The sequence below is a fragment of the Grus americana genome, chromosome 20, assembly GCF_028858705.1.
Source record: "Grus americana isolate bGruAme1 chromosome 20, bGruAme1.mat, whole genome shotgun sequence".
Lineage (NCBI taxonomy): Eukaryota > Metazoa > Chordata > Aves > Gruiformes > Gruidae > Grus > Grus americana.
The window spans coordinates 7,007,691-7,019,621 of record NC_072871.1 but is presented as its reverse complement, the minus strand read 5'-3'; the positions used below and the strand labels follow the sequence as shown (position 1 = coordinate 7,019,621).

At 52.7% G+C, this 11,931-nt stretch overlaps 2 protein-coding genes across 4 annotated transcripts in view; one reads left to right on the top strand and one right to left on the bottom strand.

The window, feature by feature from the left end:
• The first annotated feature begins 575 nt into the window (after window positions 1-575).
• On the top strand, window positions 576-962 carry QRFP (pyroglutamylated RFamide peptide). The gene has a single exon (XM_054849089.1). The coding sequence runs from the start codon at window positions 576-578 to the stop codon at window positions 960-962; it is 387 nt and encodes a 128-aa protein (XP_054705064.1).
• Window positions 963-6,164: 5,202 nt separating this feature from the next.
• ABL1 (ABL proto-oncogene 1, non-receptor tyrosine kinase) overlaps window positions 6,165-11,931 on the bottom strand; it is an 84,149-nt gene continuing 78,382 nt past the window's right edge. For all 3 annotated transcript variants that reach the window (XM_054848621.1, XM_054848622.1, XM_054848623.1), the window contains one exon: window positions 6,165-9,926. In XM_054848621.1, the coding sequence (XP_054704596.1) occupies window positions 8,227-9,926 (1,700 nt within the window). In that variant the 3' untranslated portion in view covers window positions 6,165-8,226. The remainder of the gene's footprint in view (window positions 9,927-11,931) is intronic.

Genomic DNA, 11,931 nt, shown 5'->3' with positions numbered 1-11,931 from the left:
CGCGGCCCAGGACCACACTCCCTCCCGGTCTGCTCAGCAGACCCTGCTGCCAGTGGGGCCCCTCCGAGCCCCATAAAGCAGAGGGATGTCGAGCACCTTCCTCTGCGCTCACATTAGCCAGGCACCGCAGGTAGGACCTGCGCGATGGAAAGATGCAGCCGGCTCAGGTGAATGCACTTAAGTCCTCCCCACAGGGTCTCTGTGAGGAGCAGGCGGCTCCGGAGCCCATCAGCCTGCCCAGCTAATCGCCCGCTCAGCCACCCCATCCGAGCAGGGCTCTTGGCTGCCAACCAGGGGAGTAGCTGCGAGGCTGTAATTTGTGAGCACAGAATGGTTGAAGATGAAGGGGAGGGGGTCGGAAGGAGGCAGGGGAGAGGCAGAGTGAGCTCAGACCACCCCCCAGCACCCTCGCTGCAGCTGGGTGCTGGGGTGGAGGCTGCAGGAGCAGCGGTGGGTGCTGGAGGGGGTTTCTCGCAGCCCCCCTGCAGCCGCAGGTCCTTGCTGCTGCTTTAGCCGCTGCCCGAGGATGCTTTGTGGTTTACCGACGTGTTTTTCCCTTCCTCTGCTTCCCCTAGATGAGAGCACCCTACTCGCTGTCCTGCCTCTTCCTCCTGAGCCTGGGCGCCTGCTTCCCTCCCAGTGAGCGCCAGGAGCCGGGAGACCCTGGGGAAGGGACCCCGCTCCAGCCCAGCTGGGAAGCGGCGGCCGAGGACTCGGGTGCCTGCTGGAGGGCAGGAGCGAAGCGGAGACGCAGCGAGGAGCTCAGCGCGCTGCTGGGCATCGCCCGGGAGCTGCGGGGCTACAGCAAGGAGGGCAGCAGGCAGCGGCTGGGCAGGCAGGGGGGCTCCGAGCTGCTGCCGGTGGGAGGGGAGAAGCGCAGCGGCACGCTGGGGAACCTGGCCGAGGAGCTCAATGGCTACAACAGGAAAAAAGGGGGCTTCACCTTCCGCTTTGGGAGATGAGTGCCTGGACTCGACCCCTCACCTCCTGGCAGGTCGCCCCGTCTGGTCCTTCCCTTCCATCTCACCTAGGTTTGCTTGGACAAAAGGGTAGTGGGGGGGTTCGCTGCTGGGATTGCCTTGGGGAGCGGGGACATCGCGTTTGCTCCACTTGCAGCCCTGCCGCAGATCTCGCATCCCCGTTCCCAGCCGGTGCAATGGAAGAAGAGGAGGATGCCTTGAAAAGAAGCCACCGCATCCTTTCCCCAGTCACACGCGGCCTTTGCTGGGGCACGGTGCAAGCGCCCTGTGCCAGGTCTCCAGCACTGCGGTGCAGGCAGAGAGCGGGGATGCCACCGCGGGACAGGCAGAGCTGGCAGGGCCAGGCGTCGAGGCTGGAGGTAGGTGGGCTGACGGGTTACAGCGGGATAGTCCTGGTGGTGACAGTCCCCTGGGGACTGCCTGTAGCTGCCATCCAGGGCAGGGCTGTCAGGGAGGAGCAGGTCCCTCAGAGCTCTCCGCGGAGTCGCAGAGTTGCTGCTCTCCTGCCTATTAGAGAAAAGTCCCTCCGGCAGCAAATTCTGCTTAGTGTCAAGATGCCACTTAGAAGAGCCAGCTCCTACGTGCAAACCAGGCCAGAGCAGCGGGGCTTGAGAAAATCTTGTCCTTAGAAATCCCTGATGTGAGCACGGAAACCTGCCCTGGCACCACCAGTCCTGCTGCGGTCCCACCGCCCTGCTCACGCCCCGACCCTGAGACCCGTCCTCAGGTGCCACCTTGCGAGGGTGAGATGGTGATGACCGACCCTCAGCATCCTTGGCACATCACCCCAGCGCCTGCCTGCAAGCCTGGCCCTTCCTAACCCCCTTCCTCACCTCGTCGCCACCTATTCCCAGCCGTAGCCACTGCAGAAACCTGGGTGCAGAGGGGCTGAAACAAGGACCCCTGCACCTACCCGGGGCCACCAACGGGTGCTCGGTGTCCTCCTGCTCTCCTGTCCCCTCTCCTGCCAACGGTGCAGCTCGGGGAATCACCAGCCCCAAAAGCCAGCACGGCCACGGCTGCGAAGGACAAGCCCCACTCTTCAGCGAGTGCCTTCTCCTACTTTGGGCAGATTTAGCTCTGCCAATGCCAGCAACGACATTTGCTTTTGTGCCCGCTGCTGCAGGCAGAGATATTAGTAATCAGAGGTCTAACTACCTGGCTTGCAGGCACTAACGGCAAGTTAGACACCTAACGACTGCTAATATTTCATTGCAGGCACAAAAATTAAGCAGGGCAATTATTTGCAAGTGCTAAATTGCATCCTCAAAATCAAAGACCGTGGCAGGACTTGGTTAGGAGGAAAAAAAAAAAAAAAAAATCAGGCTCCAAGAAGTGTATTGTAATATCCATCAAGCAGACAGACCACTTAATACAGTGCTGCCGGGACCGGCGCGAGCTGTTCTCGCAGCAGGAGCAGCGTGTAAGCGAAGGCTGAACGGAGGCGAGCTGGGACCAGGAGGCGAACACCAGCCGTGGGGCAGCCAGGTCTAGGGAGGAGCGATGGCGGCGCAAGAGCAGGCTCCTCCGGAGAGCTACGCGTGGGTCACAGCCCCACGGGTGCAGAACGGGAGGGACTCCGGATTTGCAGGGATACAGATGATGCCAGGATTTGGCCCTTGCACAAGGAGGGTGCCGGCTGCGAGGGTGAAGAAGGGCATTTTCCTTCCCTGCATCTCAGCTGCAGTAACCATCTCGCACTACGGGGACCACAGCAGTGACCAACAAACCCGATGGCACTCGGGGTGGCTGAGCCCATGCAGCGCACCCCCTGGCCACCCCCAAACCCACCTCCAATCCCTCCCGACTCCCACCCCACCAAAGGCCGCCGGTTTGGGGGACGCAGGGGCAGCGCTCGCATCACGCAGCAGAGACGGGAGCTTTATCGATGTTTCTATGGCAACATCTCTTCCCCCCCCTTTTCTTTTGAGTGTTCAAACCATCAATAAATATGCACTGATCAATTTTACCCTGCGCTGGAGTTGGGGGAGGAGGGATGGGAGGGAGGAAGGGGAAAGAGTTTTGGAGCAACGCTGGGTTAGCGAGGGCTGGTAAATCCATGCCGTGATGGATCGTTGCAGGGAAAAGTGGCACCATCTGCTGCGGGAAGAGAAAGGAAACCTGCTGAGCGATGCTGGGGCGGGGGGGGGATGCCTGGGCTCCTGCTCTCAAGTCCAGGAGAGGAAAAGGGTCAGAGCAGCATGATAAAACCCCACGCATAACGAGGCTTTGATTGAAGCTCAATAACTCTCTGTATAACTTATTTAAAAGTAAAAGCCAGTGCTTCCCACAGCGCTTACCTGGCGGGTGGGACAGAGCTGGGCTCAGCCCGTGCGCCCGGGGGGCTCCTCGATGGGCAGCTCCGTGCTGCAGGGGCGAAGCCATCACCCTCCTCACCCACTGGGAGGAAGGGGGCTCCGGGCAGGCAAGGGGCTGCGGCACCCCCAGAGCACCCCTTGGCAAGCGTTAGGATGGCCGATGTGCTTGGGAAACGGCAGCGCTCCAGGCTCTTCGTTATTGCTCTTGGTGATTGAGACTGGGGGGAAAGAGGAGGTAAAAGTGAATGGAAAATAACTGCCTGGAGTCTGGGGGTGTTGTCTGGGAGGAAGGAGGGGGAACACACCAGGAGTGACCCCTGGGAGGCTGGAAAGCCCATCCCTGCATGCTGGACGTGGTGTCTCCGCACCCAGCTCCCGTGGGAACATACGCCCCCTCCCAATTCCTCCCCTCCCAGGTCCCATAGTGGGGCAGATCCCAGGGGGACACCTGGACCCCCAACACCTTTGAGAGCAGGAGAGCTCGGAACCCACCTGCATGCCGAACCGGAAGGAGCCGGATTCATCGTGGCGTGGCCAGGCAGAGCGGAGTGCGGACAAGGCCAGGACAACACGCCTGGAGCACGGGCACCACTGCCTGCAGGGCAGCCCACCAAGGGACACCATCAAATAGGCGCTGGATCCTTCTACACAAGGCCAGCGGACCCAGCCAGCAAGGACCGATGCAGACACTTGCTGCCATCACCACCGCTGCTGGGACCCTCTATAAAACACCCCGTTATCCTTCCCTGACCAGGGTACAACCCTCAGCCTTGCCCCGGCCCCACCTCCGCTCCCGCAGGCTGCTCCTCGTCCTTCCTCTGTCCCACGCAGACCTGCGGCACTTACACACACACACACGGAGCAGCAAATCTCAGAGACCCAGGTGGATTCTCTGTAGAGAAAGAGCCCCGTTTAATTACATCCGAGGGACTCGTGAAGGGGCTAATGCATCATAACTGGGTCATTCAGCACTGCGGCTTCGGGAGCACAGGTAGGACCTTTATCAGCAGACTGGCTGTTAGGACAAACAGTAACCTTCAACAGGGGGGCGATTGCTGGGAAAACACATCAGCGTAGCCTGGTTTACAGGCAAACTTTCTGCTGAGCTGGACCTACCGTTGGAAAAACCCTGAGCAGCACTCCACTCCCAGGAGGCCAGGTTTGAGCCCAGCCTAAACAGTCAAACGATTTGCAGGGCTGTCCTTCACCCACGGCTTCAGGGCACCAATGCCACAAATGCACGTGTGACGCCAGGAAACCTCTCCTCAGAGGTGACACAGCACTTAGGTACATTTTCCTCTTTTTTCAGTTGTGAACGGATTAATGTCAAAGAAGGAAGAGGCTGTCAGCTGGCCCCTGATCATCCCCGGGGGCACGCAGTGCTCCTGCACACCGGAGAGTGCCGCTGGTCCAGCAGCATCTCTACAAGACAGGCTGCCACACCAGCCTATCTTTAATTTTTTTTTATTTTTTTGAGAAAAGGAGCAAGTATAAGCCACTGACCACGTTTTATATCTTGTGACAAGCAACTTCTCTACAAAAGGCAGGATGACATTAAAGGAAAACTTAAAAGAGTGAACATTGTAATTTCAAAGACACGAAAACCAAAACAAAAACACAAACACAGCTATTTTTCCCCCAGAGCACTCTCACTTTCAAGCTCAATAGCCTTGAAAATTGGAGCAATCAAACTGTTAAATGCATCGATCTGTTAAATCAACTCCTACTGTACTCGGCTAAATTTAGCCTTTAATCCCCTCTCCTTCACTCCCAACACTGCAGATCCTGGGGCTTTCCCCAGCCAGGTCACCCGGCCTCTGCCTTCCCACGACACCACGGACTGGTCCCTAAGCAAGCAGCGATGGAGATCATCTCCCCTCAGCTCACAACCATTCATCGTATTCAAGTCTTTGTGCTAGGGATGTATACAGAGAGCAGCACGGATATTGGTCTTTGCCAGGGTCATCGTCACGAAACCACCAGGTACCCCCTGGAGCTCTGCACGCACATTCACCCGACACCACCGCTTTGCTGAAAGCGGCCCGAGCCTTACCAAGCACAGGCCAGTAACTGCATTTAAACTTGCCAACAGCTTCCTCCTCCTCCTCCTCTTTTCATCTTCTTCAGGCTCATTTAGGAGCAGCCCGATGCAATCACCGTCACAGCAAGACAAGGTTTCCAATGAGCCTTGTTCCCACAGCCCAGGAGCGAGCCGTTCCCTGTGCCAGGACCCACAGATTTCACCAGGGACTTGTTGAGGGGATTAGAAATCGGGTGAGCTGGGTTATAACCCCAAAATGTCACTGAGCAACCGCGGGACCTCGGGCACATCTGCCCTTGTTTCCTTCTCACCCTTTTTTAGTCTTCAGCATCTTCATTAATCAAGGCAGTATCTCACTTTAGAGGCTGCCTAGTACCTGGACATGTCTCCCCCTCGAGATTTGCTGGAAAGGCTGAAGGGAGGTTGAAAACAGAAAATAAGGATGGACAGCCAGAAATGAGGGAAGGAGCAGCCAGAACCATCTGAGGAGAGAAACCCACAGGTGACTTCATGGCAGAGGAGGAGGGAAAACCAACAGCAGCTAAATTACAGAATACAAACAATTAACAGGAAGAAAAGTTTAAGTCAAAATCTCTGATTCGAATCTCACTGAAGACAACAGCAAAGTTTTTGCTTCAAAAGAGGAGATGGCACAGTCTTTCTTCTGTGCATCTCTTTTCAGAGCCAAATCAAAAGGACATGGAAAGGTGCTGCTGCCTGGCTTCGACCAGCCCACTGTACCACCCAAACAGGGAACCCCTATTTTCAGGTGCGGAGTCTAAGAGGAGGTAACTGGGTTTGAAAAGCCTTGCTAACAGACAAACACGGGTTTTCCTCAACATTGATTTATTTTTAAATATACTACGCAAGAGAGACTGGAATAAAAAATAAATCAAAAAAATGAAAAATAGAGAAAGAGAGGAGGAAGAATTGAAAGTCGTGTACAGAAACAATCTGTACCGGACCAAATTAAAGGGGAAACAACCCCCTTAAGTATCACAGAGATGAAGGACAGAGCTATTTACACACTGTAAAAAAGACAAGTCTACAAAAGTGTGTAATAACGAGATACAAATGTATAATATAGTGGCACAATATGTTATCAAAGTAAAAACAGTACCTCCAGGAAAGAGACAGTCCAAGGGTTGGGTTGTTTTTTTTTTCTCCTTACATTTTTAAAGGCAGCCTGTGGCAGAAGTGTGTATTTTCTTTTGAACATTTGTCATGTGTTAAGTCATGGCTGTTTGTGAGGGCGAGAAGTGGCGTGAACACACACAAGTGAACTAATAGAATCATATACAAAACAAACAGTTCCAAAGAGAACAGCATAAAATACAATTGAAGGCAATTAGTGTTTAAGATACGCAAGAGGAGTCACAAGAGTTACAGGGGAACAGGACATGGAAAATGTTTTTTTCTCATGTTTGGAACTGTTAAGAGGAGTTAAATTGCACTGTTAATAGCCCTAAACCTTGTTCTTTCACTATTGTCACAAGTCACAGTTAGTTCCCAGTCGTGTTGCATTAGTTGGGAAGGTCACAGGACCTCAGTAAGGAAGCCCAGGAGTCCTGCTGTCAGCGTTTTGTGGCACTGTCCTCGGGAGATGCACCCAAGAGAAGTGTCTGCAGTCTTCACAGATCCTTGTTTGATGCTGGATGGAACCACACCGGCATGAAGGTAGTGACGGTTTTAACCCCAAAGTACTGGCATTTGAGCCCTTCACAGGGAGTGAGCACTGGCATGGGAAGGGAGGCACCGCAGCCCCTCAAAGCACGGGTCTCTAAGGGGCAGGAGTGGGGGGCGCAGAAGCCAGGCCCCATCTCCACTTACAGAACAAAAAAAGTCTGGAAATTCAACTAGAGAAACAGCAGTTCTCACCCATCTGCGATGTGCAAGCTCAGCTGAAACAACTGCTGGAGGCACAGTGGTATCTCTGAACTCATCCCAAGCTGCATCTCCCCCAGCTGCAACCCTCGTCTTCCAGGGAGCGATGCCTTGCTCAGCACCAGCACCTACTGCTCCCAGACCTGCTCTGCAACTCTCCACCCAAAATGTCAGCCCGATTAACGTTAGGTATCATGAGAGTGCAACAGCAACATCCTTCTTCAGACCTTCTCCAGTCCTTTTTTGCTACCAAGGGAGATTCGCAAACAGGCTCCTGTGCCACTACATTAGCGGGTGCTGTCTGCAACGGTTTGAACCCAAGCAATTCATTTGGGCTCAACAACATTAAGAAATTACTGAAAACACAAAGGGCCGCAGGTAGAATCATCGGAAGAATTTGGGCAAACATCACTTGTAGCATTCTGTCATTAAAAAAACCTTACGTTAACAATTTTCCCCCCTTCCCTCCCAAGCGCCAAATCTGTTGCATTAACGTCAGGTAAATGTCAGACTCGGGCCAGGGACACGTGCTGCAACACTCCCAAAAAACACAGTGGGTATATTGCTATTCAAACACTCATCCTCGTGTACAGTGGGGCAGAGGGAAAGGACAAAAATGCAGTAGAAAGTCCTCCTGAGGAGGATGGCAACTTGGTGTCCATCAGTCTGGCTTCAGTCTTAACGGTCTGTCCAGAACAATAAAATATTAATAAAAAGGCATGGTGTGACATCAGCATTTAGACTTGTAGTCCACAAGGCAAGAACTCCACAGATAAGACGATTACAAGTATATGAAACACAGGGAATCTGAGTTCAGAGGGTGGTAAGTGCCTCTTGAACACAGCCCTGCCCCTTGGAGCTGGGGCATCCACTCAGTCTGTGTCTTTTGCGCAGCCCTAACCTGAACGCCCCGGTCCTTTGTCAGTCCACATATGTTACTCTCTCCACAGTTGGCTTTGGCCCATTGCGATTTATTTTATTATTTTTTTTAACCTGGTTTCTGCTACCTCTGAACAATGTCACTGATTTCTTTCACCGAACTCAGAAGTTTGCTAAAGTCTTGGGTGGCTGCAGGACCACTGCCAGCTGTTGCTGGGCAGATCTGAAGCTCCCGTAGGTTATTCTCCAGCTTGTTGATGGCTTCCCGAAAGGCAAATTTGTTCCTCATCTGCTGAATGGAGTCCACATAGCTCACACAGAAGGTGTAGAGGTTCTTGCCAGCCTCCAAGACAGCGCTGTGGCTTGCCATTTGCTCAGAGTTCTTGCTGATGGCGATCCGTAGAGCCTCGGTGCTTTCCAACACCACTCCTTTAGTGATGGTGCCACTGGCAATCCTCTCTGGGGGCTGACGGGTCTTCCGCAGCGAGACCCTGGTGGATATGAGAGGGATGAAGGCTGTAGATGATGGCTGGTCCCCAGCTGGGGCAGAGGGTACAGATGAGGAAGAGGCAGCTGGGGTTGCTGTGCTCATCAGCAGCTTTGTAGAGGACTGTGGCTTTGGTACAGAGGGAATCCCCAGCTTTTTCACACTTTCCCCTGACTGGTTTGGCTTGACAGCATCACTGCTCGCAGCATCTCCAACCTGAGTCAACTGTTTGGATTTTGGCCCAGACACCACATCTGCTGCTGCTTCATGGCTGGGACTGTGAGATACTTTCCCAGGCTTGCCAACGGAGGACGAAGACAGTGGAAGCGGAGGGGCCGGTTTCAGCTTCGATAACTTCCCTTTGTCCTTCCCTGCCGACTCTGAGGTCTGCTTGAGCCTCCTCAGTCGCGGCTCCTCAGAGGAAGCCTTGCTGGCACCCACGAACCCAGCAGGGCTGGCTTTGGCAGCAGAACCTTGGTCCATCGTCACAGTGGTACCTAAGGCACTGGATTTGACCCCATCGTCCTTGTGGAGCATGCTGGAGGAAGGAGGGGCAGCAGGTTGTCTACGGCCAAGTTTTGGCGTCAGAGTGGGAGGGCTGGAGCCAGGGCTCGACTCTGCATCTTTGAACACATCATCAGTGGTCTCTTCATTTTTCTTAAGCAGCCGTGGAGGAGGGGTCACTGTTCCCCTGACAGCAACGTCAGTCTTGGCCTCGTTTGCCCGCTTCCGAGGGAGTGCTGGCTTTTCACTTTTGTGTCCCCCAAAAGTGGAGGAATCAAACTGACGTCCCGTGGACTGCAAATCCCGAGGCAGAGTCACAGATTTCCACTCTGTGTCCTTTGCTCCGTGGGGCACACAGGAGGCTGAGCAGGACCTTAAAAAACGTTTGCTGGAGTTGGAACTACTCTCCTCTTCACCAGCCACCCCTCGACTGCTGCTCATCGTGCTGGACTTCTTCCGTAAGTGGGGAGACAAGAATCCAGAGTTCCCAGCAACAACCCCGTTGGTGACACCAGCCCCGTTGCTTGGGCTCTGAAACTTGGAGGGGTCAGCCGTGTCTGCGGGGGGTGCAATGAAAGCTCCATTGCCAGCATCCCTGCACTCCTCCTCCCCACCCGCCCTCCGGTCCGAGTGGCCATCCATCTCTCTGAAGGAACTGCTCCGTTTCGGAGGCGTAGGGGCGGTCTTCTTCTTCTTCTTGATAAGGGCGCTGAAGAGGTTATGCTTTTTGTCTTTTGGAAGCAGCCTCTCATCTTCATTCAAACTGCTCTCCAGGGCCACCCTCTCCTTCCGTGGGAGCAAGGGAGAAATAGCAGGTTCATGATCCAGAGTGTCTGCAAAGGAAAGAAAAGTCTATTGAACATTGCTTCGACAGCCAGAATAATCGGTTTTCTTCCAAGATCAGACCACTGCAGCACCTCCACAAGGTGCAGGTTCTGTAAAGGAAGCCAACGTCAGACCAGGAGTAAAGCGAGTACAGCCGCACTCAAACCTGGACCGAATATGGTCCCTAATCCTGCACACATTCGTTTCTGAGGTGGCTTCTACAGGACTCGGCTGCCAAACTACTTTCCCTGTAGGCTTCCGATTGAAACAGTGACATACAAACACAAAATGTTTATGTTCAGATTCCCACCCTCACATCTGGAGACTTGTCTAAACTTCACACTGTGAAGAAGATAAATATTAAGAGGCCTTTGGTTTAGTCCCTGTGCTGTTGCTGTCTTTTGAATAGCCGACCCGCTGAATTAATAAGATCTCTGTAACCCACCTCCATCCCCAGTCTCCTTGTTCATTTAGATTCTGATACTCTTAACCTCCTTCCTGATGTCATCCTTTGTGGGGAATGGAAATAACTTTTTCATAAGCAGAAATCAAGATGCCCTTCGACAGCCGAACACTTCAGCTCACACCACCGTGAAGATGGTTGGCTTTGTACAATACTGGAGGAACGTGGCAGTAACAGTCTCCTTCAGCAGCGTCGCTCCAGAGGGAAATGATGGGGTGACCCTCTCTCCGCTTACAAGAGGCATTTAAAAATGAATAGTGGTTTATAATAAATTTATACAGAGTCCTGAAGGTCTCTGTATTTGACTGACAGAGGGTCTCATTCCCAGGCCAGGCACTCAAATGGCATTCTAATTCAAAGGAGAAATGCCTTCAGGGCAGCATATACATTTCCAGCTTGACTAGGCAGTAAGAAGGGAGATGAAGCACAGTCATAGGGAAAAAGGAAGATGCTGCTTAGCCACGTATTGGTGATCACCATGCTACGGGTAGGATTTTGGTTGAGGAAGGGATTTTGGTTAAGGAGAGAGAATTTGAAGAAAAATAGTTGCGTACTTTGAGAAGATAACACACTTCCACAGGACCACGTGTGGCTAAACCATTTCCACACAACAACTTATGGGGATCTGGACAACCAGAAGAGCTCTCACAGCACTTGGGGAGGCCACGGCCTTACTGTGTCTAGACACAGTGGAGTTGTGGAGATTCAGAGAAAACTAGCAGCTTGCACTGAGGATCAGCTTCCAGCCGCTGGATTTGCTATGGAAACACTGACAATTGAAGGGGAAACTACGATAAAACTTTAATGTGAAATATTCTTTCACAGTTGTCCTGGTTTCAGCTGGGATAGAGTTAATTTTCTTCCTAGCGGTGGGTATAGTGCTGTGGTTTGGATGTAGGGTGAGAACAATGTTGATAATACACTGATCTTTTGGTTGGTGCTAGGCAACGTTTACACCAAGTCACGGATGAGGCTGGGAGGGGACATGGCCAGGACAGCTGCCCCAAACTGGCCAAAGGGATATTCCATACCCTATGACGTCGCGCTCCATATATAACTGGGGGGAAGCCGGCCACGGGCTGGACCGCGATGCAGGAACAAGCCGGGCATCAGTGGTCTGTGGGTGGTGAGGAACTATACTGTGCATCAGTTGTTTTGTATATACTTTTATCATTATTATTATTCTTTTCCTTTTCTGTCCTATTAAGCTGTCTTTTTCTCAACCCACAATTTTTACCTTTTTTTTTTTCCAATTCTCTCCCCCATCTCACTCTGGGGAGGGGGAGCGGGTGAATGGCTGTGTGGTTGTTTTAGCTGCCTGCCGGGTTAAACCACAACAACAACGAGTGAAATGATTCCCAGCACAATGTTAAAATCATGTTATTCCTGCTGCACTTGAATCTCTCAAAGCCCTGAAATATTTAAATGAAGTTATTTTACTTCAAAGCTTGTAATACTAGGCAATTACATTTCCTATATATGGTAAATAACCTTAAGTCACTGATACTTCCTTTTTCCAACATCCTCTCTTTTTTCCCCTCTCTTTGTCT